This window comes from Pyrus communis, chromosome 5 (assembly GCF_041283825.1).
Source record: "Pyrus communis isolate YQ-2024b chromosome 5, ASM4128382v1, whole genome shotgun sequence".
Taxonomy (NCBI): Eukaryota; Viridiplantae; Streptophyta; class Magnoliopsida; order Rosales; family Rosaceae; genus Pyrus; species Pyrus communis.
Window position 1 is genome coordinate 27819404 of NC_142569.1, and position 20106 is coordinate 27839509.

Sequence of the window (20106 nt, forward strand, 5' to 3'; positions counted from 1 at the left end):
CCATCCGGTGAGATACAACTTTGATGGTAGTGTCAAAGCTAATGGTGAGGCTGCTTTAGTTAGAAATTTAAATGGTCACAATATTATAGTTGGATCATTTTCCCTTGGTTATTCTTCTATCATGCAGGCTAAAGCTATGGCTCTTCAACATTTGTTGTATTAGGTAGTACATATGCGTTTTTCAAAGGTTAATATCAAGGGAGATTCCAAAATTATTATTTATGAGAAACAAGTTCATATCCTTGGAGATCTGCTTTAGTTGTATACGACATTGGGCATCTTCTTCAACAAATTCCTCGTAGCAGTATTACTCACATCTATCCCCAAGCAAATATGGTTGTGGAGGTTTCGCCGCCAATATCCTTGGGGATCTGCTTTAAAGTTTGATGTGTATGGTGATAAGATTTTGTTATAGATTTCCTTTATAATGAATTTTGTATATATTCTAGATTTGTGATCAGGAAATGTTGAAATGTCTTTGTGGAAGGTTGAAAGGTCTGTATAAATCTTCTCGATTTCCGAAAAAAATAGATAACCGTGATTTGTCACAATTATCTTTTTTTTTTTTAGGAAAAAAAAAAACAAACACGCGTACTATTAAAATTATTAATTGTACATTGGCATTTGGCAATGAAAGTAAAAAGAAAATAAAAAAAAAAAAACCAAATTAATTGATTTTAAAAACCATTTGTCATGTAAAATAAATTCTATTAAAATCTTCCAAAATCCAAATTAAGTACATCCAAAAAATTCACGGAATTCCACGTGTGCCGCGCCCATCCTTATCCTCCATTTCCTTCGCCCTAAGAATGAGAAATCTAGACTCTCGCTCCCAATTCTCGAATCACCCAAATCCCGATATGGTCACCGGCACCGGCTCCAAAAAACGGCATCGCGCCGTACACCCCGCCAGCTCCGCCACCGCCAGCAGCTCCAGCCGTCCTTGCGTCGCCGTCATCATCGACTCCCATGCCAGAAGACCCACCCATCCCGATCCCAACCCCATCCCGAGCCCGACTCTGAAACCCAACCCCACCACCCCCTACTCCTTCGACGACCCTTCCTCCGCCGACGTCATTCTCCGCCTCTTCGTCGATCCCTCACCCTTAGACCCCTCTGCGACGTCGTTATCTCTATCCCCCGCCACCACCGAGCCTCAGGACGATGTCGTTCTCCACCTCCACGCCCACGCCCTCCGCCGCTGCAAGTATTTCGCCGCCCTCTTATCCGACCGATGGCACCACCCCCACGCCCAAGACGACGCCGTCCGCCACATCAGCCTGCGGGTCCCGCCGACCCCGGGCGCCATGGATGCTCGCATTTCCCTCCTCCAACTCCTCTACACCCCCGACCTCGCCTCGGCCATAACCACCGTGTCGACGGCGCTCGACCTCCTCCCGGTTGCTTCGGAGCTTATCTTCGAGGATTGCGTTCGATTCTGCCTCCGATTCCTGGAGGCCGTCCCCTGGAACCAAGACGATGAAGCTCGAGTGCTCGCCCTAATCCCTCACCTGAGCGAAGACGAAGCCAAAGATCTCATCGCTAGGGTTTCTGGAACCCCCGATTCGAGCGAGGAGATGCTGTACGGTCTCATCCTCGCATTGACTCACAACCCGAGCATGGCGTTCGTCAAGGCCTTCGTCGCAAAGCTGCTGCGGGAGTTTGGGTCCAGAGACCTGGTGGAGCGAGTTCTGGATCGGGCATTTCAGACCACCTTCAAGGTCGTCAAGGAGTCCATGGAGGAGTACACGAGTCCTGGAGTCCGCGGCGACCATGACGAGACCGAGGCCATCCAGAGGCTCAACCTCCACACCGCAATGACCAATGGGAAGCACCTGGTGTGGCTCGTGGAGAGGATGATCGAGCTCCGAGTTGCGGACTCGGCCGTAAGGGAGTGGAGTGAGCAGCCTGCTTTCGCTGCCGATTTGCAGAGGGCTTTTCGCGATGATGCATGGAGAAATATTGTGCCAGGGCTACCTAGCATCCTGCTTCGCTGCACTTCGAGGCTTGCAAATGCCGTCGCTGCTGGAACCATTTTGGTCGATGCTCAGGTACTATTCCCATGTCATCTTTCCTGTTAGAGTAGCTGCATATCTAGTAATTGAAGTTCTTTGTTGGAATATAGAGGTGGTTCTGTTAGTTCTACATTAGGTTATTGATTGGTCCATATGGTGCATTGCTCGATTAGAGTATTTTAAGCCACAATTTTTATGGGGTCTGTTCCTCATTTGAGCTTTTCTGTTTACGTTTTCGCGGTAGTTTTCAAATTACTGGTAAGTTGAACAACGTTGGCAATTTAGAACAGAAGAGAAGCTGAGCGGTAGTTTCCAAATTAGATTATCACGACAGACGGGAGCTAATGAACTCTGATGTTGGTTTTCTTCAAACATTTGGAAAGTGGGATTATTGAGTGCAATTTCAGTGCTCTGTGAGTATTTCTGCTGAACACCTGAACTGTGAATCTTTTAGTATTGACAGAACCAGCAGCAAACAATAGTCTATAAACGGTTATATAAACTTGTAATCTTATGTTCGGATTGAGGGAAATAGAAAGGAAGAAGAAAGGTGGAGGGAAGCTTGAATTTTTTTCCTTTCCGTTTGGATGGTTAAATGTGGAGAGAAATGGAGAGTTTAGAAGAGTCTTAAAGCCTTGATTTGGGGTCATTTTTCACTTGTAAAGGAGATTTTATGTGTTGTTCGATTTTAAATTTTTCACAGATGCCAGCAGTTGTCTTGAAGGTTTTCTCTCCATTTATGTCCTAGTTCCTATCCAGCCAAAAAAAAAAAAAAAGAACAATTGAATAACACACTCATCTGCTTTCTCTCATATTTGTTCTTTTCTCTTCTAGCGTAAAATACATTGTAAGTTGCCTCGTACTGAAGTGTGTATGGGCAAGAACTTTGCTGTATTGTTTTCATGTGCGAGTGGTTATCCCCAAATGGAGCTGCAGTTATGTTTTCCTTTGATTTATCTTTTCCAAATGCTTTATACAAACGTGTTTCCAATTTTTGAACATCCTATTACTTGGATAATGCTGCTTGGTTAACAACACAATGTAACTGATCTTACTCTCATTCTTGTTTGTTAGGTGCCCAGGGGATTAGACAAAACAATTTATTTTTCCTTTACTGTTACAAAACTCATGGCCCGGACAGATGAGGTAACCTAAGGCTGATATTTATAATGTGTTTTTCAGGTTCGGAAGAAGCTTGTCAAAGATTGGCTTCCAGTTCTGATTGTTTGTAAAGATACCAATACTTCCCCTCTGACATCTAGTAACAAACCACTGTACTTGGATCTGGAAGAGATATTTCTCAGAATAATCTCGACACTGCCCATGTCAGATTCACAGGAGTTGCTGCAGCAGTGCCTCAGCTTCTCTACCAGGAATGTGGAGGACTGTCCTCACCTGGTCACGGCATTCAACACCTGGTTCCGCCGTGCGACTCATCCCCCTCAACTTCAGAATCTTTGTTAGAATCACGTGGCAGAATCAAGTACCTCTCAAGCTCAGAATCTTCTGTTAGAATCATGAGGGGTTTGTCTTTTGTTAATAGATGAACTAGTGCCGCGTTGGACTCTTGCCCTTGTGGATGTTTAGCTGTATCTAGCATTGTGCATATTAGCTTTTCCCGGTAAGCCAAAACTTCGCACTAAGTATATATTACTGCTTTTGATAGATTAACGGTGATCAGAGTTCGAGTGGATGTATATCTGGATCCTGAAAAAACATACGAACCGAATCTGGTTGTTATGAACTTACTACAATCTGATGTGTATACGGAATTATGGATTTCAGAATTTTCGGACTAACCAACATAACGAAGCCTAAAACGCTTCAGTGTTGCTTATGTGTGTCGATACCGTTTTGTTTCTTCTGTATATAAGGATGTTTTTGTATTCAATCCTACGTTGCTGCAGTCGTTTTTTTTCCCTGGAGAAGCCATATGTCAGAAGTATTTACGGGACAGAAAACCAGATAGGCTGGACACCTTGTATCGACAACGATATTACTCGTTACTTCTTCCTTCATGGTAGCTTGTATATTTACAATCAGGGGAAATGAAATATTAGAGTAGAATTAGAGAGGCCGGCGTCGAAAGTTGCGGGTGGTGCCTTGGTAGGTTCGGACCAGCAACCCGACTCCAATCCCTACGCCGACGCAGATGCTCAAGCTGATCCCGACACCGACTCTCACACCAGCATTGAACCATGAAAGCTCTCCGTCTTCAACTTCTAAATATGCCGTCCTAGGGTACATGTGATTTTCTCCATTCTCCGGTTTGTAGTCTGAGTACTCCGACTCCTGCCAGTTCAAACAAAACGAAATATGCTCAGACGAAGAAATTTTGAAATAAATAACCATCCAGATTGGCAGCTAAAACCAAATTAGACCAAATTAATTAATCAACTGACCAAATAACCTGACTACACAGTAATTGAAGCGAAGAAAAGGTGTGTAAAATGCTAATATCTCATCATCAAATACCCTTAGGTCTTGTTTGGTGTCGATGATTGGATTGGAATAGATAACTCGTACATTTAATGTATGCTGAATGAGAAAATGGATGCATTCAGTGTATGACAAATCCATCTTCTAACTTCAACGCATACAACATTTGGAGGGTGGAATCCATTTCTTAACTTTTTTACACACACTGAATCGGGTTAGTAATCCATTCCAGTTGAATCCTAGACACCAAAGGAGGCCTTAAAACAAGAGCACGCCATGTGGGAGGTCTGTTGATGATTTGCACCATATAATAGCAAATAAACACTGCTGCACAGAAATGTTACGCATAATATGCAATATGGCCTCAAAAGATAAGTAGACAAGAGATGATTTTATTTCGTCAACATAGTAGCGGTTCCCTTTTGATCAATTATTGATTCACCAGCGAATTTTGGGTTCGGATAATCTGCTGAAAGCCAAAAACGCAGGAGTATCATATGTACATATCTCTACCATAAGCAACTCAAGAACATGTAACATGATAAAAATGAGTTTTGTTCTGTTGACCTGCAGCTTCACAACATGAGCCTGCGCCACTGCAAGAATCGTATTTTCTAGCCAGCGGATCTAACATGGAACAATGTATATACTTTTTCGGTCATTTTGCAATAAGAAAGTTTCACAGGTGAAGCGCAGGATCACCGAGCAATATGCAACAGAGAGCAAGGCAACTCAAACTCAAATTTGAAAATACATAAAGCATGAAAAACACTCGATCGGAAGTAGGTACCTGAAAAGCAAACCTAGGAGGAGGTTTGTTTTTCTGGTCTTCGGTTGCCTCATACTCTGGTATGGAATCCAACAACCCTTTCCTCGCATGCTTCTTCCAAAGACCGAGCTGCAAAGTCTTCGTCAAAATTATTGGAGTGCCCGAGAAGGACCCTGCGATGTATACCTCAATCGAAGGTGAAGTAGACTCTGGCCCCATGAATTGCCTTCCTTTAAAGAAGCCAGTGCTTGCAACTACATCTGATTCACATCTCATGCTCCATCTCTGACCATGACGATCTGTTTCCCCAACAAAACCATTACTATCACATAGTTCTAGAACCCCAGATAGCACGACAACATCCTTGTCGAAAACCTCAAACTTCACACTTCCAGTCATCCTTATGCTGTCAGTGCTCACAAAAGTGGCTTCTTCAGACTTCTTATCTAAGCGATCCCTTCGGAGAAGGGTTGTCGCCCCATCTGAATAGATGCTAGTTCTAACACCATTAACTTCAAGAAGCGTATCAGGATCCAATGGAAAGTGATTTACTGTGAGGAACTCGGGAGCAGAATCATCGATCTCACATTTGCTAATTCTAACATAAAAGACTCTTACATCAAGCCAGGGTAGTGACACCTTGGATTGTCTCGCAACTATGTGGCCGTTTGAAGCCTCATACAGATTACCCATGATCCTCAACGTTTCAATTTTCCTCGATCAAATCCTCCTTCCACCTCCCTACCGCAGTCGAGCTGATGAATGAAGATAGCCCATATAGATGTAATAAACTTCTGAGCATAAAGAACCTGCATGCATATCAATGAAATCAAATTAAACCGATAAGAACAGATACTACACTAGAAATCTAATTAGCCGAAAGTCCGAGAAAGGTAAAATGAAATCAAATCAAAGCAAAATAAGAACAGAACCATCCTAAAAGCAAGTTTTTCTGCAAGAACTCAACTGAGGATCAAGCAGCTATTGATTACAGAGCAAGAGGAGCAGGAATAAGAAAACAAACCAAACCGAAAACGAAAGGATAAAATCATAAGAGAAAGGATAAGATGGGGAAAATATATTGGAAAAAATAAGAAGAAAAAACCACGAGTCTTGAAAATATTAGAGAAAATGTTGAAATTCTTTGGATCTCAGGTTAGTTAAAAATCACATCGAAATCAAAACGAGATTCATAACAAGAGATGACAAAGCCAAAGGATTGAACTTTGACTACTTACAAGCAGAGCGATATAGCTAAAAGCTGCTTTTTTTCGACTCCAAAATGTTGAACGGAATTATACAAGTCTAAAATTCACTAAAAAAAAGTAGTAAACCCAATAAAACTGGTCAATCAGCCTGCAAAAGCAAAACTAGTGACCATACTTCCCGGATCCCAACAAAACGAACAGACCAATTACCAGATCCGCCTATCATCGCCGTCATAACCATAAAAAAGATCATTAAAAAAACGACATGCGATCAACGACACACTTGCCACGCCATGTAATAAGCAGTCAAACTGTGCGTAACCACTAATCACCAACACTAACTTAATACAGGAAAACTCACCACTCACCACAAATATCTTAAAATTATATGCTCCACTACAAATACACAGAAATTAGTGGGCAGGCAAAGCAAATCAAAAGGTCATCGAATCAGGACGAAAACAGAGAGCTAAGAGTCGAAGACCAACCCAACTCCTCAAATTTGAGAAACAACAATGGGTTTCTCTTTATTTTTTCATTTACTTTTGTAATTGAGGATTTGGGATTGAGAAGATATAAATTTTTCGTTTTGTTTATTACAAGTGGGGTCGCACTGTATTGGATATTCCCCGGATGATCATCGGATCTTATCCTGGAAGATTAAGAGAGAGAGAGAGAGAGAGAGAGAGAGAGAGAGAGAGAGAGAGAGAGAGAGCATGCAAGTTCGTTCACGAAGCCAACGTTATAAGAGGGACGTCCAAAACTTTATTTTATTATTCGTGAACCTATTGGAGGATCTATAATATCCCATGACGGCAAACCATAGGCCTCTGGATTTCCACATCTTTTTCTTTCAAAAGTTTCACTGAAAAAAGCTTACATGACCCAAATGTTGCGGCAACAGTATTTTATGCCAATGAAATAAAAACATGTTTATAAGTCTTTGCTCAAATGTTTTTGTTTCACTAGCACAGAGCACCACACAACGATACTTCTATGCCAAATAAGCTATTCCCAGTTTATAGAGAGGTGTTACAAAATGCGGCATAATAATACGATCTCCCAACATTACAAAAGCAAGTTTTACCGCACAATTGAGTATGTCGAGTTTTGGCTTACATGACATGTTGCTTTGTAACATGCATGCTAATATCTTTCGTTTTTGGGAAATACCCCAAAATGGGACAATTTCTTAATCTTGGGACAAAAATATGACAAACCGATCATGCACAAGCTATGCACACTATGCACAAAACCGAAATTACTAAAATACCCACATATAAAGGGTTATTTCCTCCAATTTTCTGATTTCTTTCTCTCTATCTCCCTTCCTCTCTCTTCTCTCACTTTCTCCCTCACGCACTCTCTCCCCTTCTCACTGTGCACACATGTTGCAGTGTCATCCCGACCAACACCGTCCAAATCGAAGCCACCACCAATTTCATCTCGTCCTCACGATTCCAAAACACCTAGCCTTGTCACGAATCACATCCCCGATTGTTGGGATCAAAACTCAAATAGGTCGCGAGTTTCCCGACCATTTTTCGGCAACACGGCATACAACCGAGGCTCAAGACCACCACCACTAGACTCGCATCGAGTGTGGGAACAAAGCATAGTCATTAAATGATGGTATTTTGTTGGATGAATTTTTTTCCAGATTTGCTCACTGTATGTACACGACATGTACATGATATGCTCACAGATCTGAGCCAACCCAAAAATTCAAAGCTCATAGCTCTCTTTTCGAAATCAGAAAAATGACATCATCACTTGTGACATCACCATCATATACACTATATGCACATCATATGTATAGTACATGCACATGATATGCATAGAATTGGAGATCAAGTAACGAGCTTCTTTTCGCATTAATAAGAAACTTTACCAACAACCTATGGGTATAGTGGATACAACAAAAACATAATTGTTACGTATATAAGGTTACAGTGGCAGTTTGAAAAGTCTTGTTACCTACATCAATCACTACTTAATCGTGCACGTGGAAAACATGATACTCCTTGTCCTTATTTCATAGACATGCATGATCATTAACGTCCTCTAAGCTTTTTCTTAATATTTTTTGTTTTTTTTGCTGAGGCCAACTAAGTTGTAGTCATACTCACCAAAATTTCGGGGCACAGCATACGTGCATCATAACTAGTGAACATTCCCGCTTCTCATATTAAGATGTAGCCATGCAAACCATATGCACAACACATGCACATTATAGAAAAAATTTCACAAATTTGACAAACTTTTAGATTGAGCTTGTGTGCAAGTCGTGTACATACAATGTATAAGCAAGCTCAATACTAAGAGAGTGAATGAGTACGCGAAACAATTTCGTCCATATCCTTTTTTCTTCCTTCTTTCCACTCTGACTTCTCTAATTTCCCTCAAATTTATCTCTTTTCCAAAAGGCAACTGCCCTTTAATACGTTTTTTCGTTTAATTGTAGCAAAAGCCAAACCCTATTTTAGTGCTTGTAAATTTGAATCGAGAGAGGGAGCATAGGGTGAGAAAAGACAAAAGAAATAAAAACCCCCATATAAATTACAGAAATAATAAAATAAAATAAAAAATGAAGGATTTGGGTCTCCTCCGAGAAACACCAAACCAATCACTTCAACTCCAAAAATTCATCAATCAAAAAGCAAAATTAAGCAAACCCAATTCACAAGACCTACAAATGAAAAGGTAAAAATCAAAGATGGGTGGGTTAGAGAGAGAGCTCTTGTGCATATTTGAAATGTAGAGAGAGAAAGAAAGAGAGAGCTTGGATGAAGAAGATGGATGGGTTAGAGAAACAGCTCTTGGATAAAGAAGATGGGAGGGTTAGGTTTCTTCGAATTGGAATTGGGCAAGAGATTTTCTCTCTCTCTCTCTCTCCTCTTTGTTTCTCTTTCTGCAAAATGAGAAATGAAGGCTGAAATTTCTGGATAACCCATTTATATGAGATGACAATTTGGTCATTTCAAGGTGTAAGAAAAATCTTATTTTTGTCCGCTTGTTGTGCATAACGTGTGCATATTCGAAATGTCCTATTTTTATCCGAAGATTAACAAATTGTCCCATTTTTGGGTATTTCCCTTCAATTTTTTTTTTTTTTTCACATAAATGTTCTCTTGATGGATAGGTGATCATGAAATTCGTAGTCGCTGGTTTTTTTATATAAAATTCAATAGTGGACGGGTGATCATGAATTTTTGATCGCCAAATGACTAGGAAAAACAAAATGTGTAAGTGGATCGACCCATCAAGTTCCCACTGAAATAGATCCACAAGGCAAAGCACATATTGTTTCGTGGGTTATTAGGGGTATCTCAAAAACGTCGAGGTTGAAATATGATTTTCAAATTAAGTTTTCAATTAGTAGATTCTCTGAACAGGAATGGCAATGACAAACGCAAAAAGGACGATCATCAATATTATTAAAAATCTGTTCGTTGATAACACGCCTGCATTTTGTTAGCAGCAATAATATTGACACATTTTCTCTATGCACCACAGATTCCGTAATCTAATATATATGCTAGAAGGCCATTCTTTCCGCCTTTACAAGACAGAACGAGAACGGAATATGCCGTAACACTTCCAATGACAGAAAAGAAAACATAATTCAGACTGCTAAAAACTAATCTACCCTTTATTAATGAGCATGGTCTGAAGGCCCTCAAACCCAAATAAGCTCATACATCACATGTATCACATGAACCTAACAGGTACGGGCCCTATACTAGTAACCATACAAACTGAATGCAACATTCCTATGCTTCTAGGTTGATAGTCCATTCACTCTTCAGGCCAAGCATTACATCGCGCGCCATTGCAATCAAAGCGTCTGCCACAGTATAAGCAAACACCAAATTGATTGCAGAAATCGAATAACAAATAGCAATTTATATGCGATTGGCACGCAAGGAAGAAGGAGAGCAGTACAGTACAACTTGGTCGAACAGGGGGAAGGTTGCTTGGTTAATTTCGGTTCATGTTCAGCTTCGGTCGAGAAGCCCTATCCAAGAATAATTTATCATTAGCCGATCTTGAACTCATTCAACAAAATCATGTTAAGGCTATCTACTAAAGAAGCACAGGTAAAATTATCACACACAATTTAAGTAACAGAAGTTTGAGTAGTTTAGGCGGAGGTGCTTTAACCCTGATTATTAGGTTTTATTGGAGACTATTACATATCATAGGTGATTAGACCATGCAGTAATAACAGAATGAATAAGGTAATTAAGCAAATTTGCATCATCCGAAATGGTCGGTACAAATAGATGTTCTTCTCCAGCCATCATCGTGTCGACATTTTTTACTTGGTAAATAACTGGCGACGGTCATAGAGTACAAGAGCCACTTATGTGGATAGAACTTAGAACCACCTGGAAGAAAACCTTATGGGACTATCTCATTTCTCTCTCAGTCATTGGTCACTTTGAAACCCATGAAGAACTATTCTTTTGTAAATTCCAAATTTAGTGTTAGTCGAGCAGCCAGAAATCAATTACACACACAAACTGTGTGATTGACCAAAAAACACAGCAAGTGTCCTAGGTCGTCTACCTTAGAAAGGTACTGGAGTAAATGTCAGTGTGCACACTAGCATGTAAACATTCAAGACAGTGGAACTATTTTTTAGGAACGCCTAATGTAATTTACACAATGCAATTGCCAGAAAGCAATGGGAAAAGGAAAAGAACAAAGGATGGAGGAACCAATATGCGAGCCAATTTGGTTGAAAGCTTGAAATGACCGGAGCATGGAGCCTTTGTCACCGAGGAACTGCAGCCTCTAAAAAGATCAATGAAGAAATAGGAAGATCACTAGATGAAGAAATTCTACCGACAAAGAAAAAACCAAATTGATTACTGGTGAGTAGGATATAACATGTTGAAGAAGAGTGTGTAGGCTCCGCGCTCGCAACCACTTAACAGCTAACTTAACAAATTTTCTAATGGTTGTATGAAATGAAGGGAAATAGTAACTAACGTATGAGATTGAAATGTTTTAAAGATATTTTATAAGGTTGCAATTGCAACCAAACCTGAGGGGATAAAATATTAAAATGTAATTTACCCATAGTTTTTTCATGGGTACAGTAATCTAACTGTTTCGCATTCACATTACAAAATATACGCAATAGCCACCCATGAAAACAATATATATTAACACCACAGAAAGTTGCAAAGAAAAATCAATGCATCCATATGGATCATTTATACCACAGTAAGAAACTGCAATTCCATGCATTACTCATGTAATTTGAAAAAAAAAGAGCAGAATAAGAATGATTCTCAAAGGCACCGCTCAACAATCTAACGGAAGTTTAACAGCAACAACTAAATAGCTGAATTAACCGAGCTGGCATAAGCTACGTACGCAATACAGAGTCCAAAATGTCAAAACATGACTCGGAAGGGAAACCCTATGCACTGATTACCTCACATGGCCAGCAGGCCTTTGTCACAACGGTGAAGCAAGAACTATACCACGATGTAGAAACAATGAGTCAGAAATAGACACCCAATGCAGAAAGAAGAGGTAATCATTGTGCCACTAGACAAGAAACGACTAGCTTAAGAGCTATTCGTTGATTAACAGAATGCATCAATCACATCTGCGCACTGGGAACTTGAATTATTATCCAAATTTGATACTGACCCGAGTTTTGATTCTCGAAATTAATGAGCAAAAGGAAGGCTACTGAAGAAAATGGACAGCTTCGTTAACTTTGTTGAGATTTAGGTCTTCATTTGTTTACTCAACCATTCAAAAAGGCCAAGACATCCCAATTTATTTCACACAAAATAAAGGACTACCAAACACTCCCTGCATCCCGTTACCGATATAGCTATAGGTACAACTAACAAAATTAAACACCCACTCCAAAAAAACACAGATAAAAAAAAAAAAAAAAGGAAAAATTAGGTTCCATCCCTATTTTTCCTACTCCATTGATTAAAACCTTATTCCTTTTCAATTTTTTTATCTATGTCCTTAGATTTTAATAAACATCATTAATTATTTCAATAATAAAATATCTTTTATCTCTAAATATATTCATTTAATGTTAGAAACATTATATTTGGTATATTTATATTTATGGCTAAATTTTGTATCATATATTTTTATTTTTTGTTTGTACCCATTTTTAATTTGCAACCCTTTTCTTAATTTGTACCAATTTTCTTTTCAGTTTTAATTTGTACTCATATTAATTCCTTTTTGTGCCCATATTTTAAAGCTTTTATTTGTATTTGTACCCATTTTTAATTTGCTAAATGTACCCATGCTAATTATGTTACATCCCACATCGCCCAGGGAAGTGGATCCTGTAAGCCTTATACGGGATTTGGATCCTCTCGCCCAGGGGAGTGGATCAAGGCACAATGACCGTTCATCAAAGATCGTGCGGCCACAATTAAATGCTTTTTATATTTTTAAAAGTAAAGTAATCTCGTTTTGCGAAAAAAGTATTTAATTATGACCGCACGATCTTTGATGAACGATCCTTATACCTTGATCTCAGGGATCCCCAGGGAGGGGATCCGGAGAGGATCCAAATCCCCTTATACGTATATTCCCATCTCTACCTAGCACGAGGCCTTTTGAGAGCTAACTGGCTTCGGAGTTCATCGGAACTCTGAAGTTAAGCGAGTTCAGGCAAGAGCATTCCTAGGATGGATGACCTACTGGGAAGTTATCGTGTGAGTTCCCAGAAACAAAACCGTGAGGGCGTGGTCGGGGCTCAAAGCGGACAATATTGTGCTACGGTGGAATCGAGCCCAAGATGTGGTAGGGCTCGGGCCGAGATGTGACATAAAATATATCAATAGTTATTTTTTAAAATATTTTAATAATTATGTCTGTACATTATTTTTTTGCTATAATTTTTGTGAAGAACAATATTACTCTAAAATTGATTTTTAAGTATTTACTATATTTTAAAAATATTATTTGAATTTATGGGATCTCGATCAAAATATTCAAACAAACAAGATTTTAGTCTAACAATTAGGTTGGTTAGAGACTAGAACCATAATAACCCGAGTTTGGAAAAAAAACCAACAAGTAAAAATTCAATGACAAATAGAAAATGTGGGTAAGTAGGTTACCAAGAGAAAGGGAGCCCCAGCAGGTGGAATCGACGGCAATGTTGGACTTGAGCCGAGCAGAAGCAATGGCACTGTGAAGCGGCATCATCGATTCCATGCATCCCAGTACCGAAACGAACCTATACAAATCACAACAACAATAATTTGTTAAAATTGGGTTTCTGAAGCCACAGAAATTGTTAAAATTGGATGAGTTGGAGCCTGGAGGGATTGAGAAGGCTGTACCTTGTAGCGCAAGGAATTGTTCTGGTCGTGGAAGCAAATGGGGACGCCATGGCTGCGGGGTTTAGGGAGTTGAGGGAGGTTTGGGTGAGGGCTCTTGAGCGAGTAATGGACCTTGAGCCCGCCATTAGAGCTGATCTGCAGAAGGAGGCCATTTCTTGTTCGGGGGAAAAGAGAGAGAGAGAGAGAGAGAGAGAGAGAGAGAGAGAGAGCAGTTAGCTTAACCCTACTCGTTTCTGAGGCGTTGTGAAACGAGGCCGTTGAGCTGGGTTTCGCTTTCCCACTAAACGCCGCTCTTTCTTCTTCAGTTAGGCCTGATGGGCCGGGTCAAATCATTATGGGCCTTGGGTCATTGGACAGTTGGTTGATGTTGTGGGTGGTGGCTCCGCCTCTATGTATTTGAATTTTTTTTTTTTTTTTTTTTTTTTTTTGTAGATTAGAGTAGTTTAAAATATCGTTTTATTTAAAAATAAAAGTGAGCACACAAGTGAGTGAAGCTAAAATTATTTGGATGTGCACAGTTTGCTTGATTTAAATTTATCAAGCTAACTTGACTTGATTGCATAACAAGCCAAATGTAAGCTTAAAACTCAATAACTCTACATGTGAATTATGTGATTGCAAATTTCATATACGGTTGATTTGAGGAAATTCCACCTGCAAGAGAACAAATATCGTTAACCTAATTGATGAACACTATGAAAAAAGGTAAAACTGTTAGGTAATTTTGTGATCTACTCACAACGTCAAAGGTGAAACCGTTATATTAAGCATATTGTCCACTTATCCTTTTCCTATTGGATGTGGATAATTTATGTCTCCACGAGGTGGTTCACATGCGGCTTACAAAATGCGGTTTCTTAGAAAAAATTTCTCAAGAACAACATATATAAAATTTAACAAATAACTAATTAGTAAAATGCAATCACATTAAGAAAGAGTATTGTCGCACTCCAAAACTATACTCAAGTTTATAAAACTACAATAAAAATATGTATACGAGTGAGTGTATAATATTTTTTTTGGAGAACCAATAATATCCCGATTGAGATACTCTTTTTTTATTTTATTTTGAAAAACATAAAAATTACAAAGAAGATCTTTGACGGGTCTTTAAACTATACATATCAAAATTGATCTTAAGTATGACTTCCTTAGGAAACTTATTAAACCAAATACAAGAGTGATTATATTTATATCATAAGTCGGCGAAAGCGTCAATTGCCATGTTTGCTTCTTTAAAAGTATGTTGAAATATGATATTGGGAATTTATCTTAGTAAATACCAGATATTTTGGATAGTAGATTGAATTCAGCAGCGTACTTGTGCTTTTTGTTGAAGAATTTAGATTAAAATCTTGGAATAAATGTTTGTTTTAACGCTAAAGCTTCAGCCAATAAGACGTTCGAGGTACCAATAGAAAGAACTTGCAAGGTTAGTTTGTCCTAAACAATTTCTAAACAGAAAACCTAGAGCAGCCTTACCATCATATTTCTAATTTTGAATATAATTGTGATTACGTGGTTGCATCCACCCCACCATCGAGAAACATTGTTATCTTACTAGTTATAATAAATGAGAAAATATGAGGGTTAGGACTTAGGAGTTAATTGAGCTCTAATAGAAACAAACTCTTGAGTTGATGATATATTATGCGGAAGGTAATGTAGACACGTACATTTCAGAAAAACTTGACATTAATAATCTCTCTCTTTCTTTCTTTTCTTTTGTTTTTTTTTTTTTTTGTTTTTTTTTTTTTCAAAAAAGAGATCAGCTGGTGGTTTCATGTTGGTCACCCTTTCAGAAGTCGGAAAGACTCACAAAGATATTTCAACATCCCCTGTCCATTATCGTGTGATTCACCAGTGTTAGAAATCGACCCCACGACGTGCCTATGGAATAAGGGTCTGAAATTCGTCCCCAACTACTGTACCACACCATGATGGTTACATATCATAATCCTCTCACCTTAATTTTGAGAGCATAGCTAAGAAGCGCAGTATGATATTCATTTCGTTTTTAGTTTTTATTTTTATATTTTAAAAAACTGAAAACTTATTTGGTTGCTTTAAAAAAAAAAAAAAAAAAAAAAAAAAAAAACTGAAAACGAAATAATGATCAAACGGGTTTGGATGTTTCACTTTGGTCATTCCCCGACAAAGCGCAGCGCTTAGGTGGCCATTCCCAAATCGAACCCGAGTCGCGCAGAAGACGACCCATCGACTCAGCCATCACTGGCCATGGCTGCTATCTTAGCTAGGAAATCTCTCCAGGCTCTCCGCGCCAGACAGCTCGTGAGTTTATGTCTGCGCTAGCTCCCTTTGTCTAATCCTCCGTTTGGTTTCTGAGAAAATTAAAAATCCAAAGCTCCCATCGTGATGCTCACCTTTAGAGACATATCGATGTTAAATTTCCCAACTTTTTTACTCCTTCCAAATTTCTTGGATCAGGAGCATAGTACTGCTAATCTATTTGTTTGAGTAGAACTGAGCTATTTGCTTTGGTTTCTTAGATTTTTCGATTGAAAATCTGAATTTTTATTTATTTATTGTATTGATAGTTTTGGAACTATTATGGCTTTCTGACTGCGATATGTGTTGTGAGCTTTAGATTGTTGTCGTTAAACTCATTTGTTTTCACATGGGAAAGATTGAGAGTGGTTTATGACCTTATTTTTTTCGCATGGGAGGTGTATAATTACGGGTAGAGGAACGGACATAAAAAATTGAAGTATGCCTTGCGATGTCATTTGCTCTGAGAATTAGAGGGGATTGTGGGGCTAATGAAAGGAGAATAGGGAAATTCTGGGTTATTGAGATTTAGAGTATGTTTGTTTCTTGGAATGGGGTTTTAGGAATTTATTCCAGGAGATGGGATTTTAGGAGTTAGTGGAATTCAATGATTCTCATTCCAGTATTTGGAAATGTTGGGAATGAAAGTGATTAGGACACAGATTGTATTTTACTATTCATAAGCGGATGTGTAAGGTAATCATTTTGATTTTTTGAATGTCAACGGCAGAGAATGGGTTTAGAAAGCCCAATTCTTCCTTGGTTAACAAAACTTTCGTTTTATGGGTTTTTGATATCTTGGGAAAACAAACACTATCTGATTTGTTAGAATAACCTCATACCTCGGCACCAGTTGTGGAGTCAAACACACTCATGCTTTTTCTGAGTTCCTTGGCGTTTGAACTATACACAAGTTGAGGTGTAGCTGACTGGTGACTTCAATTATATTTGATTAAAAGTACTAGTTGTGTGTGCTAGATTTGTTTGAGTTGGTGGTTGTTTTCTGTTTGCTATGTTTTGTTGGGCCGGGTTGTTCTTCGTGACTATGCTTCTTATTTCTTTAATATACTCGTATCATTTTCAACAACAATAAAAAAACTGGTTATCTATTTGAATTTGGGTCTTCCATGTACTAGTTTCTGCACCTTCCAAAATAAATGAACTGATCGTTATGCTTTATCCCCGTCAGGATCTTTGATATGTCAATTGTTTAGGAAACAGTCAGAAACAATTCCTTGTTAGGTTCTCTCCTTCAATTCTTTCATCTGCATTCTTTTTCTCAACTTTCAAATGAAATCTAATGAGTCTAAATTACGTCTTCCTTGTTTAGGAAACACTTTCATATATTTTATCATTTCAGCATAATTGTAGGGATAGCGTTATCAGACTTTTTGGGTTTATGTATACCTGTGTCATATTCTATTTTAGCTATTGGATGACACAAGATTTTACCGGTCTATTGTTTGGTTACTGTTTAGGTTGTACCAGGCCAAGCATTGCAGGGTTCTTCCTACTATGGACTGCGATCCAGTTCACAACACTTCTCAACCATAAAAGGTTCGCTTCTGTGGGGTCACATAGTGTTGGAATAATGATTATTCAAGATAAAACTTCTATCTATATCATGTTTGTGTTAGGTGATTCATCATGTTGTGAAGTTATTTTTGAGAATACATTTGTACTTATTCATGCCAACTTCAGAGGATGAGGAAAGAGAGCAACTCGCAAAGGAGATTTCCAAGGACTGGAGTTCTGGTAATCCCCCTTCCCGTCAAAGAAAAAAGATACCAGTATGTTTGTTCTTAATTTTGTGTTACAATATTATACTGCCATGTGAAATAATGGCCTCATTTTGATAATTACTTCAGTTTTTGATCGAAGCATAAACACATTGTTCCTCACTGAAATGGTTCGAGGTCTGATGCTTACGCTTAAGTACTTTTTTGAGAAAAAAGTTACTGTAAGTATCTTCCATCACACATTACCAAGTTTGTTTTTTCTTCTTTTTCTGCCAAATTGTGACTACTATCTTTCGTTTTGCAGATCAATTATCCTTTTGAGAAGGGCCCCTTGAGTCCTCGTTTTCGTGGTGAACATGCCCTACGGCGATATCCTACGGGAGAAGAGCGTTGCATTGCGTGCAAGCTTTGTGAAGCTGTAAGATTAGAAACCTTTCTTTTGGTATTCTAGGTTGTCAAATATGAATTTAAGACAACTTATAAATTTAGGATATAACGGTGAAAGCTCCTGCCTGCTAAAACTGTTTAAAAAATCAGTATACTTGTTTTGGCTTTGCTTTTTATTTTTGTGATATGCATTCCTTGAGCTGCTTTTGGCATCTTGGGCAATACCTGGAGCTTAGAAGACAGACAACGCTGCCTCCGGGTCACATTTAGAAAGCCATATTGAATTTTTGGCTTTGTTTGGCAGTTGTGCCTCATTTATTCTAATTGCTTTCAGGTTTTGATATATTTTTTGGACTTTTCACATGTAAGCCCTTGATAAGTTTACATTATAGAGATGAACACCTCAAACCCAATACTTTAGAGAAAACCCAACTGACTTGGTAATGGAGGAAGGATTTCGCAGCTAACAATCAATTAGAGCATGACAAGGGGATGTATGAGGGTTTTTTTTTTTTTTTTTTTTAATTCCTCCAATTGAGCTCTTGAAAGTGTTTTGTATAAAACTTGTAATTGTTGGGTTGTGTTTTTTTTCTGAATTTGCTGATATTTTTTATGCGCACATGTAACGTATCAGATTATTCTGCGTTCAAACTTATGTCTATATACATGGTCTGCTTCTGCACTTGTGTTCAATCTCTTGCTTTGGATGTAATTCAATCTCTCATAGAATTTGCAGAATCATTTCACTGTGCAAATCCTAAACAGGCTAGGTTCAGATGTTATGTTAATGTTATATGGTTTGAGCAGGAGCAGCTGAATGTAGCATTTTAACTTACAAAGAAGAATTTTTTTTTTAATTTTTTTTTTTAATTTTCTCAGATCTGTCCTGCACAAGCAATAACAATTGAGGCTGAGGAACGAGAAGATGGTAGCCGTAGGACTACAAGGTGAAGCATCGTTCTCCCTTCTTCCCCTCCCCGTTCCTTTCCCTCTCGGTATTCTCCTCACACTTATCTAGTCTTTCAGGTATGACATTGACATGACAAAGTGCATCTACTGTGGATTCTGTCAAGAAGCATGTCCCGTTGATGCCATTGTCGAAGGACCAAACTTTGAATTCTCAACAGAGACTCATGAGGTTAATGAGCATTCTTTCTATTGACTCAGTGCAACTAATCCTATGTTTTCATCTTTATTTTTCTTACTTTGGGTAACAACTGATCCAAGCATTTGTTTCTGCCTTTGTTGCAGGAGCTTCTTTACGACAAGGAAAAGCTGCTTGAGAATGGAGATCGTTGGGAGACTGAGATTGCTGAGAACCTCAGATCCGAAAGCCTTTACCGCTGATTTTCCGCCCATGGTTTCTTTCCTAGTTACCATACTCCCTTTTTCTCGACTTGTTGAGTAAGTGGAAAAATAATAAGATCCCGGCATGGATCTTAAAGAGTTTGTATTGTTTTTTCGCGATATCCTAACCGTTGTCATTGAGTCATTGTAAGTAATGATTCCAAATGCGACGTAGTTTCTTTCTTTAAGATTTTACACACATAAAGCATGCTCGAACTCGAAATCTTTTGAGAAACAAAATGTTGTAGGCACCAGAGAAGCATTTTCATTGTGCTGCAGTCTCTCTAGCTCGTTCAAATGAATTACTAGTTCTTTTGTTCAAGACATTGATAAATCTTCGGGATTGAAATTGTTCTTGAATCCATGGCATTTAGAAACCATTGGATTCAACATGGTTTCCTGTTAAAACATCTGAACAAGCGATTTTGGAGGGTTCTAGAACCATCTCTTCATGTTATGTGTACTCTACTAACACTCAAAAGTTAACGATGTCAAAATTATGCTAATTTTTCCCTTGTTAGTATAATTAATTTTAATTTGCCAACTAAAAGTAATATGTTTTTC

At 38.6% G+C, this 20106-nt stretch overlaps 4 protein-coding genes across 8 annotated transcripts; 2 read left to right on the top strand and 2 right to left on the bottom strand.

The window, feature by feature from the left end:
• Positions 1-743: 743 nt before the first annotated feature.
• On the top strand, positions 744-3906 carry LOC137726691 (BTB/POZ domain-containing protein At1g63850). The gene is made up of 2 exons (XM_068465628.2): positions 744-2051; positions 3198-3906. The coding sequence occupies exons 1-2, from the start codon at positions 810-812 to the stop codon at positions 3477-3479; spliced, it is 1524 nt and encodes a 507-aa protein (XP_068321729.2). The 5' UTR covers positions 744-809; the 3' UTR covers positions 3480-3906.
• An 88-nt stretch (positions 3907-3994) lies between these two features.
• On the bottom strand, positions 3995-7174 carry LOC137726692 (uncharacterized protein At1g01500-like). Of its 5 annotated transcripts, XR_015963027.1 has the most exons (4): positions 6462-7174; positions 5245-6032; positions 4491-4778; positions 3995-4307 (listed from the first exon to the last, which is right to left on the bottom strand). XR_015963027.1 is itself a non-coding variant. In XM_088694821.1 (3 exons), exons 2-3 carry the CDS (start codon positions 5914-5916, stop codon positions 4083-4085), a joined length of 897 nt encoding a protein of 298 aa, XP_088550947.1. In that variant the 5' UTR covers positions 5917-6032; positions 6462-7174; the 3' UTR covers positions 3995-4082. The 5 variants fall into 5 exon arrangements, 4 of the variants coding, with proteins under 4 accessions (XP_088550947.1, XP_088550948.1, XP_088550949.1 ...); XM_088694821.1 differs by lacking the exon at positions 4491-4778; XM_088694822.1 differs by lacking the exon at positions 4491-4778 and having other exon boundaries at positions 6793-6992.
• A 2774-nt stretch (positions 7175-9948) lies between these two features.
• Positions 9949-14024, bottom strand: LOC137724996 (uncharacterized). The gene is made up of 3 exons (XM_088693296.1): positions 13781-14024; positions 13556-13674; positions 9949-10449 (listed from the first exon to the last, which is right to left on the bottom strand). Exons 1-3 carry the CDS (start codon positions 13930-13932, stop codon positions 10430-10432), a joined length of 291 nt encoding a protein of 96 aa, XP_088549422.1. The 5' UTR covers positions 13933-14024; the 3' UTR covers positions 9949-10429.
• Positions 14025-15885: 1861 nt separating this feature from the next.
• On the top strand, positions 15886-19868 carry LOC137725377 (NADH dehydrogenase [ubiquinone] iron-sulfur protein 8, mitochondrial). The gene is made up of 8 exons (XM_068464038.2): positions 15886-16072; positions 17548-17626; positions 17771-17824; positions 17938-18029; positions 18113-18226; positions 19075-19142; positions 19222-19333; positions 19447-19868. Exons 1-8 carry the CDS (start codon positions 16019-16021, stop codon positions 19540-19542), a joined length of 669 nt encoding a protein of 222 aa, XP_068320139.2. The 5' UTR covers positions 15886-16018; the 3' UTR covers positions 19543-19868.
• The last annotated feature ends 238 nt before the right edge of the window (positions 19869-20106 follow it).

Bases quoted from the DNA above. Each gene is read 5' to 3' on its own strand.
- LOC137725377 (XM_068464038.2), top strand. From the start codon at position 16,019: ATGGCTGCTATCTTAGCTAGGAAATCTCTCCAGGCTCTCCGCGCCAGA. The intron at 17,825-17,937 runs GTAATCCCCCTT...TAATTACTTCAG, and splicing joins TTCCAAGGACTGGAGTTCTG to TTTTTGATCGAAGCATAAAC. The intron at 19,143-19,221 runs GTGAAGCATCGT...CTAGTCTTTCAG, and splicing joins GGTAGCCGTAGGACTACAAG to GTATGACATTGACATGACAA.
- LOC137726691 (XM_068465628.2), top strand. From the start codon at position 810: ATGAGAAATCTAGACTCTCGCTCCCAATTCTCGAATCACCCAAATCCC. The intron at 2,052-3,197 runs GTACTATTCCCA...TGTGTTTTTCAG, and splicing joins CCATTTTGGTCGATGCTCAG to GTTCGGAAGAAGCTTGTCAA.
- LOC137726692 (XM_088694821.1), bottom strand. From the start codon at position 5,916: ATGGGTAATCTGTATGAGGCTTCAAACGGCCACATAGTTGCGAGACAA. The intron at 4,308-5,244 runs GTACCTACTTCC...TTGAACTGGCAG, and splicing joins CTCCTAGGTTTGCTTTTCAG to GAGTCGGAGTACTCAGACTA.
- LOC137724996 (XM_088693296.1), bottom strand. From the start codon at position 13,932: ATGGCCTCCTTCTGCAGATCAGCTCTAATGGCGGGCTCAAGGTCCATT. The intron at 13,675-13,780 runs GTACAGCCTTCT...TGATTTGTATAG, and splicing joins ACAATTCCTTGCGCTACAAG to GTTCGTTTCGGTACTGGGAT. The intron at 10,450-13,555 runs GTAACCTACTTA...ATTCTTGGATAG, and splicing joins CTGGGGCTCCCTTTCTCTTG to GGCTTCTCGACCGAAGCTGA.